Below are 21,697 nucleotides of genomic sequence, written 5' to 3' on the forward strand. Positions count from 1 at the left end.
TTGTTGTTGGGTCCTTGCAGTAAGTCATCTATTTATGACCTATATCAGGTTTAACTGGTTGTTTTTTGCCTGGTTGGGGTATGGCCTTCCGTCTTTTTCTTTTCTTCCTTTTGCTTTTTCTTCTTTATCTATTAGCCTTATATATCCATACTTATATCTGTTAGAACCAAAATATGACTATAAAAATGAATGCTAAGTCTGTAAACCATCTCAACATCATTTCATGGTATGTAAATGGACTTAAGACTGTGAAAAAGCAGACCAAGATTTTGTCTTACTTAAGGTCTAATGTGATATTGCTCTACTCCAAGAGACACACCTGGACTATCTTGAAGCTGAAAAGTTGAAAAGGGGCTGGGTTGGTGATAGGTTCTTCTCAACATTCACATCCAGCACAAGGGGAGTCTCTATACTTATCAAGAAAAATCTTCCCATAACAGTTCCTTCAAGTAAGTCGGATGATTATGGACAAGTTATATGTGTTTTGATTAAAGTGCAAGATACACAATTACTTGTGTGCAATGTGTATGTGCCAAATTTGGACGACCCATTATTTTTCCATGAATTGGCAACATTGCTTCAAAGCTTCGATGTTGATCCGATCATTGTAGCTGGTGATTTCAATCAGGGGCTCGATCCGGCATTAGATCATTCAAATGGAGACCGCTGAAGGAATCCGACAAAGAGTAAAAGATCCTTAGAGAGTTTAATGGGTGACTTCAACTTGGCAGACATTTGGCAGTTGGAACACCCCTGTGATAGAGACTACATTTTTCACTCCCAATGTCATGATACATACTCTCACATTGATTTTCTTTTTACCTCAGGACAAGTGACTTCGAGTTGCAATGATTCCAAAATCGGTCTCATTGCCCTGTCTGATCATGCTCCTATATAAGTCTCTTGTTGGAACCTACTTTGATTAAATCGTCAAGATGGAGAATGAATTCCAATATTCTCAACAATTAACAAATTAAAGATGAGGTCATTGAAGAAATGTAATACTTTATTCAAATAAATATGACTGACGATGTTAATATTTCAACTGTCTGGGGGGCTCTGAAATGTTTTGTCTGTGGTGTGTTAATTTCCAAAACAGGCAAACAAAGAAAATTAAAAGAAAAAGAAATTCTCATTCTATCCGCTGAAGCTAAGCGATTAGACAATCAATTCTCAAACAGCAAAGATGAAGAGACAAAAAACAAACTGCAGAGAGCAAAGTATGAATTGAATAAATTGATCTCCAGCCAAGTAGATTATGCCCTTTTCAGACAAAAAATGTATAACTTCAAAAATGGAGAAAAGGCAGGGAAATTGTTGGCTTACAGACTGAAGGTGGCTGAGAGTGAACGCTTCATTACTGCAATTGAAGGTCGAAATAATATTATGAAAACTCAACAAAAGGAGATTAACATTTTATTTTGGGACTTTTATAAAAAAAAGCTCTACCAATCTGAACTGAGCTGTGACACGTTGGAGATTGAAAACTATCTTCACTACTATGACATACTTCAACTCTCAGAAGAACAATCAGTAAGTCTTGAGGGTGAATTTATAATTGAAGAAATACGATTGGTAATCTCAAAACTCACTGTGGGTAAATCTCCAGGCATGGATGCACTGCCAAGCGAGTTTTATAAGACTTTACCAGATTCAGCTTGGCAGCTTCTATGAAAGTTTATAAAGACGCTTTTAAAACTGGGTCTTTACCTGAAACAATGCGGCATGCATTGATAACAGTACTGAATAAAAAAGACAGAACCACCACAAGATGTGAGAACTACAGGCCGATTAGCCTAATCAATTGTGATTGCAAAATTATTGCTAAAATGTTAGCTGGACGTTTGGAACCAGTATTAACAACTCTGGTTCATGTCAACCAGGTCGGCTTTGTTATTGGTAGAGCAGTAGCTGACAACATGAGACGCCTGTTGTTGTCAATTTAAAAAGGACATAATCAGCCATTGGCAAATGCAGTAATATCATTGGACGCCAAAAAGGCATTTGATCGTGTGGAGTGGGCCTTTTTGTTTTCACGTTTGAGAAAAATGAAGTTTGGTCATAACTTTCAACAATGGATGCAACTATTGTACATGGATCCATCGGCTAGTGTGCTTACAAATGGCCTCATTTCGGATGCATTTAAACTTCATAGAGGCACGAGACAGGGTTGCCCACTTTCACCGATGTTATTCATCCTGTCTATAGAACCACTGGCAATTTGCATGAGAGCGAATGTTAACCTTCAATCAATAATTTGAAGCGATCTCAATAACTTGATCTGGTTAAATGCAGATGATCTTTTGGTCGCCCTCCAGGATCCAGCTAATGGTGCCCAAGGGGAGGCCCAACATTTCAGAGGGGGGAACAAACTCCCCCAGTACTCCCGTAGAGATGCCACTTCCCACTAGACCAGTGCAACATCTAATTGGAAACTGTGTGACTATCCATGTTAAGTTTGTACTGTGTAGAAAATATTTAGGTACAGTTTTGTACGTTTAAAATGTGTGCACCTTTTTTAATTTGCAACATTATAGGAAATGCTCCTATTTTCTTGGGTAAGTTTCCAGTTATTTATATTGTAATTATTTAATGTCCTGAAATGACAGTGTTTATGTGGGGGCAGAGAAAAAGAAATCTCCTGAGTCACCAATCCCCCTTTCTCCTTCAACGACCCCCACCCTACCTCTGTGTCGCTGGTACGTTCCCACAGTTAATGATTTCCATTTTCAGCACTGGAAATGGGTCTGCCATTTCGAGCGAGAATCGTGTCAACTGGAGCGGATATAATCAAATATTGATTGAAAGGTTTGCCATCAAATGTTTACAAAAAGAAGGCAAGGATCCTTCTTGTGTAACCTTGCAAAATATGAATATTCGGATTTATGTAGAATATTTGGCTCAATATTTTCTCATTTAACATCAATCCTATGAGACGGTCCGAAACACGTGTCATCAACGTTAAGGGCAATTCTTTCTGAAAAAATAAAAAACACAAATAAAAAATTTAAAATATAAAAAAATAAGTCTCGTGTGCAAGAATCAGGCGCAGTCTCCTTCCAGGTCACCTATACCTCACATTATTCAGCAAGGGGTCTTGTACTTGGCTAAACCCCCGACTTGGTGAGACGCGACTTTAAGGACCATTTGGACTACTCACATTTATGACATTCAGTTTCTTACCACTATCGGATGTCGCCAGTTTAGACCAAACCTTCCAAGCCAAGGGTTTTTCATGAATAACATCAATCCTAGTTCACTGTTAAGGAACTGAGCCCCGGTGGCACGAATGGACTCTCCCAAACCCCAACCAGAGTCAGGTTGATATATCCAGGAGAAAACAGAAAAAGCGTTCTGGCTCCATCGCGCTCCACTTCATAACAAAATTCACATACTCTGTGAAGTCGGTTCAAGCATGTGTGCCACCTGTATTTGCTGTAGTTCACCACATGCACAGGCACAGCTGGGTAATGCAGCGTTTACTCAAAATGAGTAGCCGCATATAATGACCGACAAGGGTTTTGCTAGGTATGGAAAAGATCTGGGGCTATGCTAATGTCGGGACTGTCAGGACTCGGGGCTAGATAGCCTTTTGGTTGTAGCCCCTGAGATTCTATCCGGAGCTACAACCAATTTCAACTGTCTGGGGGGCTCTGAAATGTTTTGTCTGTGGTGTGTTAATTTCCAAAAGTTTATTCTTGTTGTTAAACATTTGTTAAGCTCAATTGGATTAATTGTTTTTGTTTTAACTTAACTGTTTGATGAAATATTGTATTCTGTATGTTTTATTGGAAATTAAATATGTTTAACCCATATTGGCTCATCCGAGCCTGCAGACATTCATGTTAAGCATTGCTACTCACCCGGTCATCAGAGGCGTTGCTCGGGTGGGGGGTGTCTTAGGGGGCTATAGCCCCGGGTCTTTTGGTTGTAGCCCCGGATAGAATCTCAGGGGCTACAACCAAAAGGCTATCTAGCCCCGAGTCCTGACAGTCCCGACATTAGCATAGCCCCAGATCTTTTCCATACCTAGCAAAACCCTTGCCGGTCATTATATGCGGCTACTCATTTTGAGTAAACGCTGCATTACCCAGCTGCGCCTGTGCATGTGGTGAACTACAGCAAATACAGGTGGCACACATGCTTGAACCGACTTCACAGAGTATGTGAATTTTGTTATGAAGTGGAGCGCGATGGAGCCAGAACGCTTTTTCCGTTTTCTCCTGGATATATCAACCTGACTCTGGTTGGGGTATTTGGGAGAGTCCATTCGTGCCACCGGGGCTCAGTTCCTTAACAGTGAACTAGGATTGATGTTAAATGAGAAAATATTGAGCCAAATATTCTACATAAATCCGAATATTCATATTTTGCAAGGTTACACAAGAAGGATCCTTGCCTTCTTTTCGTAAACATTTGATGGCAAACCTTTCAATCAATATTTGATGATATCCGCCCCAGTTGACACGATTCTCGCTCGAAATGGCAGACCCATTTCCAGTGCTGAAAATGGAAATCATTAACTGTGGGAACGTACCAGCGACACAAAGGTAGGGTGGGGGTCGTTGAAGGAGAAAGGGGGATTGGTGACTCAGGAGATTTCTTTTCCTCTGCCCCCACATAAACACTGTCATTTCAGGACATTAAATAATTACAATATAAATAACTGGAAACTTACCCAAGAAAAAAGGAGCATTTCCTATAATGTTGCAAATGAAAAAAGGTGTCCACATTTTAAACGTACAAAGCTGTACCTAAATATTTTCTACACAGTACAAACTTAACATGGATAGTCACAACGTTTCCAATCAGATGTTGCACTGGTCTAGTGGGCAGTGGCATCGATAGGGGAGTACTGGGGGAGCCTGTGCCCCCCTCTGAAATGTTGGGCCTCCCCTTGGGCACCCCCACCTAAGGTGAGCAGTGACCGTGTTCTCTGTTTGCGGTGTTATTTGTGACACTCAGTAAGGCAAATGTCTGCATATCACACAGCAAATACTCTCCTTTTATCTCAAAGCTAGCAGTGATATTGGTATGCATTCTGGCATTGGTATAATATGAGCATGGGCCACTTCTCAGGTGTTCCTGCCCGGCTTCTGTACAGTGACCTCCATAGTGTGCAGAGCAGCTTGCAGCCCCTCCAATCAGAATGTAGCGCATGAAACTACTAATGATGGGGCATTAGTCACTGAATGTTTTCGTGCCTGCGTTCTGATGGGAGGGGAGGTGCATTGGGATGGGAGTAGTTGGTGTGCACAAAATCCTCTCTGCAGGAGTGCTTGTGATATCACACATTGGGCCTCATTCCGAGTACGGCGCTAACCAATGGCGCTATTAACGCCTTGGTTGACGCCGTACCCGGACCGGCAGCGCCTTGGTGGATGGCGGAATTACCGCCCCATTCCAAGGTTGGCAGGGCGGTAATTCCCCATTCACCAAGGCTCTTCCCCATTCCCAAATGAGCCCCCATAGGGCTCAATGGGAATGGGGAAGATGCAAATAACGGTGACCGTTCATTACGGTCACCGTTATTGGCTTGGAGGCCCCTTTGCGCCCTCGACTTTAACACCTGCTCAAAGCAGGCGTTAAGGGCGAGGGCGCAAAGGGAACTCGGAGTATGGCGGTAAGGGATCACCGCCACCGGTCTCGTTACCGGTGGCCGCTATCCCTTACCGCCATACTCGGAATCAGGCCCATTGCCTTTCATAGGCGCCCCCCCACTTTTGTCTGTGTCCCCCCTACTTTTGTCTTTGGCCCCCTCTGTGCCTCTCCTAAATTTGATTTATGGCGATGCCACTGCTAGTGGGTAAGTAGCTCAGTCAATGACCAGAGTTTGAGTCTTCAGCAACAAGGGCTGATCGTTTTCATGAACAGATGCAAATAGATTTCCGAATGTTTTTGCCGGATCCAGGAAAACCCTACCCAAAGACTAGCGCTGCCTAGTTCTCACAAGAAGATTCAGAAAATGTCCTCCGCTGATTTTTAACATTTGGGGTGCGACTTTGAACATAGGTATTAAAGTGCGAGTCCTGGTTTGCCACACACAGCATTCGCCAATCCAAAATATTGCAGACGCTGCAACACGCCCTGTGTGATGTGGTATGAGTCTTTCGGCATGGAGGGTCCTTAACATATAAAACAGGCAGTTAGGCAATTGGCAAGATAGGTGCATCTGCTGCTTGGCCCTCACAGCCATGGCACATGTGACTTTTTCTCAGCCAATCTTTTCGTCGCTTCCTCATTAGGGGATGTGTCGTCATAACTGCCAGCAGCAACTGTTTAGAGGCGAGTGCTCTTCCCGGGCGCGTTCTCTTTTCTGACTCCATTTTCCAAGCAGCTGAGTGCAGGCTTCACAGACCTAAGCAAACAACAAACACAGTCACCACAGGTTAATGAGTTTTCAGACACACTTAGTCAAGTTTCCTGATCTTTCTACCGCCTGAAATACCAATTTCTCATCTTTCAATGTGAACACCTCACACAATAAATGATTTTGTTTAAAATTATTATTCCTACAATGCATAATTTTTTTAAGTGGGTAATTAAGACAGAATAAATAGTTTTGGGAGATTTTTTGTAATTTTAGGAGTATCTAATGTCAATTTGGGTTACATTAAATTGAAAAATTCGATAAGATATGAATATTTGTGTATTCTGTATGTTGTGTATTACAATTGGACTATATGTTTTGTTAGGTGGACTCAATGATTTTATGTGATTTTTATAATGTGAATAGCTCACATTTTGAGCTGTATGCATTAAGAAGTATATAAAAATAAAAAATAAAAATAATATCCTTATTGAAGCAGAAAATAATCCCCCCCCTTTGAAAATTACAACCCCCTAATGTAGAATTAATCAGTTATTTGCAACCCAGAATCAAGGCACCCACGGTGGAAATTCCAGAAGAACAGCTCGGGGGTCCATTTTTGGTCAATTGGAATTTCCATTAGGGATCATAACACATGTATGTAACCACATTTTTATTAAGGGACAGCCTTTTTTGGGTCTGGCTGGAGAGATTATCTCTCTTGCCAGATCCAACGCGCACAAATCTCCCATGAACTTCAGTTGCGACTCAGCAGACTTGTGACGCATCACAGGCTTCTGATTAGTCTGTTGATTCCAGGGTTCAGTTATGTTATTTGTCATATACACTGCACACATTCCCACCCTATAGGTTTTAAAGCACAGAGCCTTGTCCGTCTGCGCACAGGTGGCTGCCATTCCATGATCTGACGGATGAAAAGGAAATAGGGCTAAGGAGAGCAGAATCAGAGAAGAGTGGGAAAAGTCAGAGAGAGAAAGATTTACAGACTTTACGCACAGCATATAGGAAAATTAAACATAAGGGTGAGTGATATTGATTGTTGGGATGAATGTAAAGATTTCAGTGTTTTGACCAAAAGAAAATATAATCAAAAGAAAGGACAAGTACTTCCCTTATTGGCTGGCAGAACTTTCATTAAGGCAATTACTACTGTGGTGATGGGTTTACGTTATGTTGCAGTTGAGTGACGGCCTAGAGGTGTGCTCAAGAGTTCATCAGAGTAGTGGGGGCTACTAAGCAGATAATCATATTGGATCCCCTCCCGCTCATTGTCGGAGAGGGTTCTGGTAAAACGTAGCCCACTGTAAGCAGAGTCAGGGACTGGCTGTGTGCAGAATCAGTGCTGGGAGGCACAAAAGGAGAGTTTGACAAAAATGATTTCCCTCATCGCAACCCACACCAGACTGGCCCCCGTTGGAGAAGAGAGAAAACGGCTTGCCCTTGTATCTTGTGAACTGGTAAATAAACAACTGGAATGCAGTCTGAGAGAATTACATTAGAGGAAAGTTGGTAAAGTAATGCATGTCAGCCGAGCTAAGTCAAAGGAGACACTCACATTAGGGAAAAGAATCTTGGTGGGACACTGTCCATGATGAGGCACGCATGAAGAGGCCATCTCAAGCACCTTAAGCAAAGGCTTTGAGTCCTTCCTACACTGTCTATGTGTATTAAAGGGATACTCAAAGGAGCAGGAGGGTAAACACTCATCCAATTGCTGCCAAACACACGAACAGTGAAGAACAGCCAGGTTCTATGAACAGGAATGCTGGGAGGAAATATAGGCATTCATAAAAGAGGGTGTCTTTTGGTCTGTGCATCAACTGGGAGGAAGCCCTTGGAACAGGCTCCCTGGAAGTCCTCAAGAACTTCTAGGAGCATTATTGCGATTCCGATGGTGGTGTGGGAGGACGGATTCCTCTTGGCCTGTGGCTGAGCTCTTCTGAGAGTCATTCTGCATAATCCAACCATGCCTCCCCTTCTCATTCATGGCTGCAGTTACCTCATGGTGTTAAGCAGTCCGGACATTGCATAGCGTGTGCACCCCCATGGAGGGATAGAGCTTCAGGTAAGGGAGGCAGAGAGTAAAAGTAGATTCCATAGTAATACAGATAATCTCTGCCCCAAGGGGGCAGAGATTCTCCTGCATTTGTGAGGTGGAAAGGACATGGATGGTGGTATTGTACATCTCGAACGGTGGCCCAGCTCCATGTCACATATAATGAAAGGTTACTAGGAGCGTTAACACGGGCATAAACCCAAGCGTAAACTGTTGATGCATGGTTTTTAAACCGATGTTAACGCTCTGCCTCATCCAGAATGTGCCCCATAGAAGGGCTTTGTGGGACCTGCTCGTAAAACCTTGGTTTTTCAGGAAGTAGCCCATGTTTCTTAATTAGGATGTGACCGGACTGTTTACACATACTTATATAAATGGGTACAGTACTGTTAGTAAAGTCATTACTTGAAAGTACATAACACTGTAGGTACCTTAACATATTTATTTACAGCACTATATTAATCTACTTTAATATTAATAAATATATTTAAAATAGTTCCGTTTTACAAACTTTGTATCATTGCCAACAATATTATTTCTTTTCTATAATGTTTAATGAATCAATGTCCCATTTTCAGATTGGCTGTTGCCCTGATTTCTAATGGTTGACTTTTCAGATAGCTCCTCGTAGGTAGGGCTGGCCAAAATTGTTATATTCCATTGCAAAATCTGTCCGATTTTTATCCTCTTCCCCCGAGTCTGCCATTCCACCAACCAGCGTTTAGAAACCAGCAGCACAAAGTTTATTGTTCTGTTGCGCAAACACAGCATGAATCAAAAAGAGCCACACAAAGTGCCTCCATGCGAACCTAGCACAAATCGAAAAAGAGCGGCACAAAGATTCTCGTGCCGCTGCACGAATCTAGCATGGATTAAAAAAAACATGGAAAGTTTCTCATGCCACAGTGCAAAATTAGCACAGAGTGAAAAAAGCCTGTGCACATTTCTTGTATTGCTGCACGAAACTAGCACGGATCAGGGAAAATTGTGCAAAGCTTTATGCGTCGCGGCACGAAACTAGCACGGATCAGAAAAAAAAGACCCATGCAAAGTATCTCATCCCGCTACACGAAACCAACATGGAAATGAAACACCACACTCCAAAACGAGGTCAAATTTGAGTGGCGACGGAACCGTAATGCTTATTTCAAGAAACTTGCAGAAACAGAGTCTACTGCAAATTTAGCATTGTTCCCTTCGCGGATGGACATTTTACCCACTCCTAGTCGTGGGTCAGACAAGATTGGCTGTCACTTGTAAACATTAGCATAACCCAGCCTTACGGGGGACACATGTTAGGAAAGATTTCTCTTTACAACACCTTTACCTGCATTTTTATGCACCCCTATAGCTTTTGTTTTTTATTTTTGAATCTGACCAGAACTTTTTACAGTGCAGTGAAGCCTACAGCGCCACTACACTGGCTATTGCTCATTTGTCATGATGAAACTGACATGTCCTTCAGGCTGTCACTACTGGTAAACATTGTTTCTCTGAGTCTTGTTACATTCTTGCCACTTTTGGTAACTGTTTATCATTGTGCAATGCATCTTAAAATGCAGTACAATGGGGTACACTATTTGTTTTGCCCTAGACAAACACTCAGAGGATTTGTGGTTACTTTAGGTATGACTAAGGGACACGCTGGTGGCAGCAGTTACTTTGTGCTGTTTTTTAGTGTCTTTTTATTTAGCCTTACTGCATTTGCCGTTTGGCTAGTGTCCAAACATGGCTGTGTCACAAGGTTTTTCATTTGTCCCTTGGCCAGCTTGTCACTAACCCTTCTTCCTGACCTGTGAGAACAACAAAATCCTTGTATGGACTTCAAGTGCCTGGAAAAATTGAGGCTTTTCGCGGGCTACTGCAGGGCCATATGTGTTTGCTGCCAGGAAGTGGGTTGGAACGTTCTCGTCCCAATTCACAAACTGGTTTCAGTGCATATGAATGGTATGCTTGAGCTGTAATACCATTGGTCCTGTCTGGACCATTGCTGGGGGGTGTGTGGGCCAGCTCTTTGATAGGCTAGTGGGAGATTCGTCTCCTGCCTGCATTTTGGCTAAGAAGAGGACCCCTGCACCAGTTCCAGAGAGATCCTACAAAAAACCTGAAGGAGCCAGGTATCCTGTCCAGCTACAAGAGATGTAAGGAGACCATGGACCTGTTCGAAGAAGGCCTGGCGACCAACGTCTGTTGCTGTCCTGGAAGAGCTCTATCTTGGAGGTGATCTCCAGAAGTCCTGCGAAGGAGCTTCGACCCTTGGGGTGGTGGGAACAATCACCCTCATCATCACTTCGGAGTCCTGCGAAGAAGAGTCCTTGGAAGTGCTCGTCTCTGCCCAATTTCGTGGTTCCAGCATCAAGGGGACCTAATATATGAGGCAAAGTCCAACCACAACAAGTGTGTCCCCCTGCTTCACTGTGCATCAGTGGCTGTTGTTCAAAACAGCTTTCCTGCATCCAGGTCTGTGCTGAGAGGGTCCTGCATTGAGTTATTCTACATTTTCCATCCTGAAATCCTTGCAGCAGCATTCGTCACCGACCAGAGAAGTGTTTGAACCTGCAACGTCTGGGCAGCAAGGACAAGAGCTGATGATGGGAAAAGTGACCTTGCACCCTCTTCTGATGACCTACCAAGTCCTAAGAAGAATCAGAGTATGGGGTGAGTTGTAACAGTACTTACCTGAACCCCATATCTCCCTTTTAAAAGTTTAATAACTTTTGAAAAGTTTTATAACTGCTTGGCTTTGCCATTGCTTGCTTGCACAAGCATTCCGAATGTGTTGCACACTTACCTGTCCTCTAACCCTTAGAACTATTGATTGGACACCTGAAGCCCTTCACTAATTTCTTCCTGTCTGACAAAACTGTGTGCAACTTTGGTGAAACTTTGAGCACAAAGCCCCATACATTTTAGGGATGGACGTTTAACGTTTGTGAAGAATCTCTGTGGACATGTACTGCTGCATTCTAATACTTGCCTTCCTTTACAGGGGTTTGTCATGTATTTTGCTCTACTCCAGTGATTGTATATAAGCATCTTTTATTTAGTCTTGTCTGACAGTATTACATGCTAGTAGTCATTTTTGATGGTGTTATATGGCCATAAATGAATACGTATTTTTATAACTGTTTGTCTAAGTGTGTTCCTTGACTTTTCACTGTGTGTACTCATTGAGGGCCCCTTACCAAGCTCATCCTTCCTGAGACTTGTACCCAAACCACTTCACGGTAGCTAGGTGAGTGGTTGTCCCTGTCACTAAACTAGGTCGGCCTCTGATACTTCTATCCACCAGGCCAGAGTATAGAAATCCTGTCCTAACATCACATTTGTTCTCTCTATGTGTAGATTAAACAAAGATGTTCAGAAAGTGACTTTGACGATTAACCATCAATATTACATTTTAAAGTGCTAAAGCAGTTCTCGTGGAATGATGTGTGGGTTACAAGTATGCATTTGCTAGAATGTCAAATTTTGGTGACGGATTCAAGGTTAATCTCTGAAGCGAACTGGAACATCCACTAGCCAACCCCTTGCGACCAGCATGCAGTGCCCCCTCAAAAACCTTACATTTTAAAATCCAGTGATTCTTTGCAAAGTACAACACACCTTCAACCTTATATCTGAGCTTTGCCAAAATATGGTCTATTATCTTTTGACACACAACAACCGCTGCCAATGTGCAGTCAAACTACAAAAGCCAGTGTCACTTCAGAACCCTTGAAGAGCCAGTAGCCTCCTACACGTAGGTAGGCGTCATGGCTAAGAAGACTATAAGTTGGAGGGCCAGACACTCCAGTTGCATGAATTCCCATGTATGGGCTGCTACACTGGGCACAAGCTCTGTGCAGGGCAGACAGGAAGCAGCGGAGTCCCCAGCCAGCCAGTTGGAGGGATCTGCGTGCAGTTTTCCAGGCTCGCCTTCATTTCCAGAGCAGAGTTACCGGCCATTCAGTAATGAATAGGGCCCACAATATTATAGCCAAGACTTATGTAAACAGGTGGTGGACACCCAAAGTCCCTCACTGCCCGCCTAATGCCACGGGCAGAATCTGATGTCCTATCCTTACAGGCAGCACATGTTCAGGGGGTTCTCAATATACCAGCACAACAACCAAGTCTACATTTTTCCACCTACTTGCTCACCGTCCCCAAGAAGCAGGTTTTCCAGTATATTTGCAGGAGATTTGCCCTCCCTAAGATCAACCTCTTTGCAGCTCTGTCTGTTACCCCTCTTCTGCACTGTTCCAGGATCCCCTAGCAGGGGCAGTAGATGCCCTGGCCCCCGGGTGGCCTGGTGTTCTCCAGTATGCCTTCGTTTCTATACCCTTCCTACCCAGATTGTTGGACAATTGCAGAGTGAAGAAGGCAGAGTTCATTTCAAGGCCTGGCAATGTAACAACGTCGTACCACCCCAATGGTAGTCTAGAGAGGTTTGCGCCGCTTCATGTAGAGTAACCAAAGCTCCAAAAGGATTACGATTAGAAGGATAACGGGAATATTTCATTAAGGTATTATTCCAGATCACACATATTAATATCTTAATATAAAACTCTTCACTAATCACTCACGCACAGGCCTTTAGCCCTTGGAATGTATTCTCCAGACAGGCTTATGCGAGACACTGGGTTCCAAGTACCTTCCCCCTATGCCATCTATCGCCTTGAGTCATTTTGGACTTTTTGGATTGCCACTGTCCATCTTAAAGGTCCCCTGGTCAGCAATTCGGTCGCTATGTCTTCTTTGGGAGGGTCACTTAGTGCAATCAGTAGATCCTAGACTGCCGAAGGCTAGCACCTTGTTATACCCACCTTGCAAGGCTGCTATCTTAGTGCTTCACAGATTCCTATGTTCGATCCACTCCAGGATGCATGGCCCAATTGGCTGCCTCCAAAAACTCTTTTCCTGGTGATCAAGGCATACATCAACAGATTGGGCAATTGAATTGCCGTGGCTCGTTTATCTTCTTTCTTTAGGGTCCTCCAGAAGACCCTTATTCTTAGGCCTGGCCCTAGGTTAATGCCCAAAGTGTGCACCAATTTGATCTTGCCACAGAAGGTAGATTTACTTGCACTTCCTTGAGAAGGTCACCAGGGTCTGGACAGAACACCCAACCTCCAGACATAAGAAGAGCGGTCTTTATTCATAGGGAGGGAAAGGAACACCTGGCCATAAGAAAGTGTGACTGGCTGTTTGTTTACTTTGGCAGAAAAAGGAAAGGTTTGAAACAGTCAGTCGCCACCCTTATTAAGTGGATTATAGTTAGGATTAGCGACGCTGCAGGCATCTCCCTTCCACTACCCTTAAATGGATGCTCCACTTGTAGCATGGGGCCTTCCTGGGAAGAGGCCTTGGGGCTTCCGCTTGTGGAGATGTTCAGGACAGCCACTTAAACTTCACACTCTACTTGTATCACTCATTACAAGTTGCAAGTGAATTGTGATAATGAGTGGTGCGTTGTCAGGAGCTGGTTTGCCTTGAAGAACACCAACAATTTATATTGTATAAATCAAAACTTTGTTTTACAGTAATCCCTGTTGTGCTCTTGTTTGAGTGAGTTAGAATGCGAGTGTCATGACTTCCTTAAGAAGTGGGTTTGTGCTCGTACGAGTGAAGATTGGGATTAGGGAGGGGGAGCCTGAGGTCAATCATATGGTAATCAGCATTACACAAGATCTCCTCTCTCATTCCAATACTCGTGACCCTTCCAGCCATCTGGCGGTGTTGCAAACAATATTTGGATAGTTCAGGATTTCACCAGGCAGACGATCTCCTTTATGTCATAGGTAAGGGGATGTGACATAGGAAGAAGGATGAAGTTTCTGAAAGGAGGAGCATGTTCAAAAATATAATTCTGGGTTGGTGTACTAAATCGGAGTATCGGGCCAAGGGAGGAGATGCCTATGTACCACAATGGTAAAAAAAGAAAAGACCCAACTTACTCTGCACAGTCAACCTGCACCAGTGCTTTAAACAGGCTGTGGCATGAGGGGTAAGGCCCATTCTTTTTCCCCCAGGGCCCAACCTGCAACATTACATGCACGGGAGGGGGTGCATTTGGACTGTGCAACTGATCCTGTTCATGTGTTACAGCAATACTGCTCAGAGGGTGCACAGAAACGAAAACACATGAATGCATCAATAACACTCTCACAACAGGGCCCAGTAGGGACTGCAAGGAGCATATGGGCCCCCAGAAACCCACCAAAAGCACAGCTGTGTCTGCGGCAAGGTTCCCTCCATTAGTTACAGTAAAAGGATCTCACTAATTTCTGTCTTCCATGGATGGAAAGTTTGCATGGGTGCAGTAATTAGACCACAATTTGTTAGGCAGTTTTGCCCTTCTCTGAATGCTGTATGTTCAATATTAATTCTAAAATGTACAAGTATGCCCAGCTGTTGCTCATCAGCATTCACATCTATATCCAGAGCTCTTTCGCCAATAGAGCCCTCCGCAATAAAGGAAAGCACAAGGAGGAGCCTCTTCAGAAATGCATTGCTTTGAAAAACACGCACCAATGAAGCCCACATTATAACTGTATCTTCCCAGCTCAGTCCCAAGTTTTTAACACCTTCATTTGTGGATCTGCAAATAATCATAATAATAATAATGTATTTCTTATATTTATGTATGTTATGTATTGCACAGAGATGCTTGCATTCGCCAAAAAAATGACCTATCGCACAGGATCTTCTGGATCTTTGTCTGCACGTCTCGTTATACATGGGGGCAGTGCATTAACTGGAAGTGAAGAAGCGATATTGTGACAGAATGCCATCTGGTGAGGGCAGGATTGCCTGAGCTCTTTGGATTTGTATTAATTAAAACAATCCAGGTAATTCTGTTTTTAATTTAAAGGAGAGGTCTGTTAATCAGACCCCTCTTTCATGAATGTTCCATTCAAAATTACAGTGCAATCATGTACCTTTTCTCAGATGGTATATCATCATCCTTCCTACTAGCCCTACCGTGGCACAGGGCAGGTTCAATGGTCACATGTGCATTTCTGACAACTGCTGGAACACAAAGTGACAGAGGGGAATGTTTTAACTGTTTACACCTCTGATACAAATTGTAATAATTGTCTACCTTAGTTAACTTAGTGGCATTTTAAACCTTAAATATAAGGCATGACTAGTTGTAGTATGGTGACTGCTAGGGTCTCACAATTATACAGCCAAAACAATCTGACCTCATACTAATGTCAGTTCTGTGAACAGGGCCCAGCAATGACAGGGCAATCGGTATTAGCTGTTTGGACCTGATGTCTCAATAAGTGCCATGTGAGACAATTGTCAGGTAGATGCATCTTTCATCCTCCTGCAGGAAAGGCAGCACCTTAATCTCATGGCATAGGAAGCCACCACAGGATACCCATTCAAGTCAGCGGACATAAGAAGGGTGGCAGAGTTAGGGTATTCAGATGGGAGTGGAAGGCTGGGAGGTGGGTTCCACCATCTTAGTTTCTGAAAGGCATACACCTACCTGACACCCAATCTACTACAGGACAAGGCACTCTGGATATGATGTCAGAAGACAAAGGGAACTTGTTATAGTAGGCTTGCATTGGACCAGTCCTCTGTAACATTTTGACTTTATGAGGCGGTGGGAATTCCCTCCTTCTTTGATTCATCTCTAAACTCTTGATGAACAAGAACAAATGACCTGGAACCCAGTTGTGGATACAGCCTATTCCAAAGTGCTCTATAATGTAGGTGCAGATAGAAGCTTCAAAAACAGAGGAGAACTGTGCCCCCTACAGGTGACACAGCTGTTATACCAAGGCCTCTTTTCTGGCTGGGCACTGGAACTAGGATCCTGCTCAGTGGAGGTGAAGCACCCCATGTAGATGCGAGCCAACGTCCTGGACTGGAAATGCATAACTAAAGACTCACCTTGTCCCTGGAGACCCTGGATTGGGCCTCTCAGTAACCCAGAAGTCAAGACGCAGCTGTAACCAACTTTCATCACTGCGTGGCGTCTGTGAGCTTACTCGACCATTCTCGATGCTCATCGAGCCACTACAGAATCTGTGGAGCTGTTTTGGGGCCCTCTACATAAATTCATATGACTTATCTGCATTTCAATCCATTAAAATGAAGGCTCAACAATTACAGCAGATGGCATAGATTACCACAATCACCAGCTAGACTTCATGGGGACAGCTGATTGCCCTCTTACTGGACCACTAGAAGCAATCAACTCGCCCTTCTCAAATGCTGACAACCCAGCAGAAGTATTGTTTCGCTGCCGATTCAACCTCAAACAGTTGGAAGCCAATTGGCTGGACCATATCAAACCTCGACTTTACCCAACAGGAGCTCACAAATCTAACAGACAAGACGCAGACTCACCAGTGGGACTGCACAACTTTTTTCTTTTTTTTTTTTTCCGCACAACTTGAATATCCCGACCAGAGGTTGATCACAGGAAAGGTGACTAGGAGACCGGCTCGACGGTGTCAAGAACCCAAAGACAAGAAATGAGGTATCTTGATGAGACCCTGTCCTGATGGTCCATTTCAAAGAACCATAGTGACCATTAAACCCCCCTTCTATATCTTTTAAAGACCTAACCTTGAACAATTGACACTGCTGCAAAGTATCTTGCTTGACCAACCCTGCTTATCAACCCAGAGAGCCCTTTCACATCATAGTTCTGCATTAAGTGTATATCTTTCACAGGGGTCGGTTTTTAGTGTTTCCAGTTAGCTGATTGCATTGATGGTCTTTATTAAAGTTTGTAACCTTCTTTGGGCATTCTCTTATTTTAGATCGATTGTACTAAGGCTGTTGAGTTGCTAATGTTACCCGTCATGTATGTGTGCTTCATTTTAAACATGCATGACATTTTTGTGAATTCATAAAACTAGTGGATTCCTGTGGAATGCACCTCAGTTTTGCTCCTGGTGGATTCCATAGAAATCCATGAATAAATGTCACAAGCAAAGCATAATTTGCAGGCGTTATTAAGTCTTTCACAAAACAAAAAGGACAAATAAGTAGTAAAGGGGAGTTCACCTCGCTTTACTCTTTCTTTCCTTCCTCCCTCCACCTTTCTGAATGTTTAGAATTGCATTCAGGGGACCCAACAGCACATACATGCAAAGGTTGCTCGATCCCACCATGCAATGAACATTTCTAATAAAAGAAGGCAGTGGAAGTTTTGTACAATTATAGGGTCGTTTTCATGGATTCTGTAGTTGTGCCATTGCAAGTTTGAAAAGTGTGAAGTAATAAACCAGTCCTGGTATTTAGGGTCACAACATGGTGCACATTCTGATGCATGCATTTATACTTCGAAAAGACCCTACGCGAGAAATATTACAAGAAATCTCGGAAGCTGTACATTTCGCATTACAACGCGAGTGGATCTCACAAAAGGAAGCAGCATACCTAATCAAACCAGTTGGAAGTACACCATGCTTCTATTCATTACCCAAAATACACAAAGACTCTGTAAACCCACCAGGACGACCTATAGTTTCAGGATCCGTGACACCACCCATACAATAACCATCTTTGAAGACTTGGAATTCAATCCTTTGGAATAACTGCTGGTTAGTATGGATATCAAATCGCTGTACACCAGCATTCCCCAAGAGGATGCAATTGAATGTATCAGGGAATGGCTTACCCTCAATCCTCCCGGTACCAGGACCCCAGTGAACTTTATTGTTGAAATCATGACGATTGCTCTTCAACAAAACTTCTTCACTTTTGACAATACCATATACCTGCAAACAAAGGGAATGGCCATAGGTGCTGCGTTTGCACCTAGTCTAGCTATTTTGTTCATGGCCATATTTGAGAAAGACTTTGTATTCTCCCACCACAATAACTGGCAAACTAACATCAACCACTGGCACCGCTATATCGACGATGTTATTTTCATCTGGACTGGCAGCCTAGCCGAATTTACCAACTTCTGGAACTGGCTAAATTCCTGTAATTCACATATCCAGTTCACGATTGAACAAAGCAACCATGAAATAAAATTTCTGGACCTATCGATCCGCTTCGAAAATGGAAAGCTAATATGTGATCTGTATCGAAAAACAACTGCCCGCAACACTCTCCTTCACTACACCAGTAATCACCTGGCACATACCAGAAATAATTTACCATATGGACAGTACCTAAGAATACGTCGAAATTGCTCTTCCCTAGATGACTACAAGAACCATGCCCAGAGCTTGACCACATGCCTCAAAGCGAGGGGCTATCCTAAAAAACAGCTAGATCTAGCTAATAAGAGAGCCCGGAACTGCAACCGTGAAACTCTTCTCCAATTACAACGAGATAACACAGATCCTCCGGATAAACAGCTAACATGTGTAGTTACGTTTGGAGCCCACACTTCAAAAATCAAACAGATTATCAACAAACATTGGCACATCACCCGTTTGAACATGCCTGAAGACCCTGCTCCCAGATTTGCATATAAAAGAGGAAAAAACCTAAAGAAGCACCTCGTACATTCATTGTTTCAACCTGTTTCAAACACCACCCGCACCCTTCGACCTTTGCAAGGACACCACCCTTGTGGTAACTGTGTTGCCTGTAAATTTACCAAAAAGATGAGGTCCTTCCAAATTGGTAAACGTAACTGGATACTCAGAGACTTGACTAACTGCAAGAGCCAAAATGTAGTCTACTGCATAGAGTGCCCCTGTGGCCTTCGATACATTGGCCAAACAACACAAGCCATTTCCACCAGAATATCGGAACACAGATCAAAAATTAGATGCAAAAACATAACTGCACCTCTGGTTGAACATTTTCTGGACTTTAACCATAGCCCCAACAACATTCTGTGGTGGGTGATTGAAAAAGTCAAGGGAGGACCTGATATCCACCAAAGCCTCATGAAAAAGGAAGCACGATGGATTCACAAGCTGGACACTTATCATCACGGCCTAAATGAAGTCTTCCAACCCATTACGTAACGACTCATAATGCTGGCGGAATACTCTCTCAACCCTATACAACATGCATAATCGCAAAATGTCTTAGGCAATGTGTCCACGGCCCTTAGGGTCGTACATTAGTGATCTAATTCCCTAATTAATTCCCTAACCTGACATACGAATCGCACTGCGATATATTTTACAATTAAGCAAATCTTGCTGCACTGAATTATGCGTATAAGCTTCTCTTATTCTGACCATCTATTTACTTTTTAACACAAACCAAACTTGCGAACACGCACTGATGAAGTTTCCATTTTTGACCTACCACCACAGTAGTTAACAATTGTAAGGAATGGCCATTATGCGTAACGAAATGGAATTCCCTAGTCAAACGCCAACAAGCAAGGGGGCATGCGCACCGTGGAAACACCTGCCTTGTCAATAATGACAAAGTTCGTAGTGCGCATGCGCTGGCGTTCCTAGCAACGACCAGTTTTTTTTCCCTGCGGACGGACTTCTCCTTCCGCATTCCTGGCACCACACGTCTCGCCGACACACCCGCGGCAGAGACCTCGCAGACTGAATCTGCGACACAGCATGACTCAGCGCTGGAACAACAAGGTGAGCCTGGGGCCGCTGACTCGTACGCGTTCGCGTATCGAGCTAACGGCACGTGTGCGCGCTGACCTGAGAGCGATTCCCGGTACACCGCACTAACTTTTTAGCCCAACATCCAACCATGAACACACCAGCACCAAACTAACATGCAGACAATTGCTGATGTATAGGACGCTTTGTTTGTTACTAATCCTTTCTCAACATAAGCAGATTCTCTCCATAGGGTCACATAGCCTCCAACTGCCCCTAGTCTGCTAGCTGCACCTAAATATACGGGCACGCAACGTGGCACCTGACTTGCAAATGAATAAATAATCCAATATCCTAACATAAAAGTAAATAAGATATGTTTCCAACTGTACCATATCCCATCTGCTGCCTAATTCTAAAGCGTGATGGCGGCCTCTTTGCATGACTCAACCAATAACCCCTGGAACAGTAACTAAACTGCGGATTCCTCGGATCTACAACGGTTTAACCGTATCTGTTCATTTCATACAGACTCAAGACCACTCGTGAACATTCTGTCATTTTTTGGAAGCTTGCAAATCTGGACCGGGTACCTGCATTCATGGTCCCGGCATAAGACGGTCTCCTCCTTTCCACGAACTGTGGCCACACCAATGCGCTTGAGCAAGCACACACCAGCAAGTAAGTTCATAAACCGGTCGCCATGAGAACAAACTAAGTCTTAGCACCATTGATTGGGTCTCTTCTGGTATTATAGCCACTATCAACATCACTTATGTCACCCCCTACAGGGTTCCTGATTTTCAGCCCTGACGAAGGCGGACTCTACCTCAACCCACTACCGCCGAAACGTGACAATTACAGGGAACAGTGATATACCTGTACAATAGCCAAGTTGAAATCTCTGCTACAAACCAACTTCTGATCACGTTGGCTAATGATCGGATATCTTGTGTCAAAAGACCCTGCATCATTCATTGACTTTTCAATAAGGAAATAATTCTTAACTAAACAACTTTCGAACACTAAATATGGGAACTTATGATGTATTCAAATCACTAGTAAAAGTATATATGCATCTATAACTTGTTTCCTACTTGTGGACAAACTTTGAAGCAATACTCCTCTAGAGATATTGGACTTAACTATCTCGCACTATGTTTGTTTGCACATGCTAACTGTTCTTAATTTGTTTTCACATGTTAATTGTTCTCAATTTGCCCTCACAATGTGTTGAATGTCCCTTTCTTGAATGTAAACAGTCATTCAGAACAGATTTATGTTATTGTATTTTTTGTAACTACATATTCTAGCCACTCACTTCACAAAGTAGTAAAATATATTTTATGCACTGCTCGTACATCTTATTTCTTTGCAAATTGTAAAAAAGTTTTGTTTTGAGATTATGGTAATATATACCTAATGGTTAATTCATTCCGTGATTGCTAAAATTAGGCAACACATGTCTCGTCGTCTTTAAACAACTCAAGAGAACAGGCCAAACACCCCGGTTGGCCTGTTTCTTTTGAAACTTTGTGGTTACTTCAAAAGAGTAAAGGTACACACCCTGTTTCATTGCATTTATACTGTGTACAGGAATGCAAAGTGGCATGCACTGCAAATACCAGTATCTATAGACCATAACTTGAGAGAGGTTTACCATGTTTTGAAGGAATAGGAGTGTGCATAAAGTAATGGTGTTCGCTGATAAAAGTGGACAGTGGTGTTTCCATTTGACTTCAATTTGAATTTTCGCATTTAGCGGTTAATGTGCATGTATGTTACCGTGGTGTCCCAGAAGAGAAAACATGT

The 21,697-nt window shown here is 43.1% G+C and overlaps 1 protein-coding gene across 1 annotated transcript in view; it reads right to left on the bottom strand.

The window, feature by feature from the left end:
• Positions 1-5,716: 5,716 nt before the first annotated feature.
• LOC138569620 (solute carrier family 22 member 13-like) overlaps positions 5,717-21,697 on the bottom strand; it is a 371,351-nt gene continuing 355,370 nt past the window's right edge. Inside the window, exon 10 of the mRNA XM_069647751.1 lies at positions 5,717-6,358. Coding sequence (XP_069503852.1) covers positions 6,280-6,358 — 79 coding nt within the window. The 3' untranslated portion in view covers positions 5,717-6,279. The remainder of the gene's footprint in view (positions 6,359-21,697) is intronic.

Source organism: Ambystoma mexicanum, chromosome 2q (assembly GCF_040938575.1).
Source record: "Ambystoma mexicanum isolate Mex_15411 chromosome 2q, UKY_AmexF1_1, whole genome shotgun sequence".
Taxonomy (NCBI): domain Eukaryota; kingdom Metazoa; phylum Chordata; class Amphibia; order Caudata; family Ambystomatidae; genus Ambystoma; species Ambystoma mexicanum.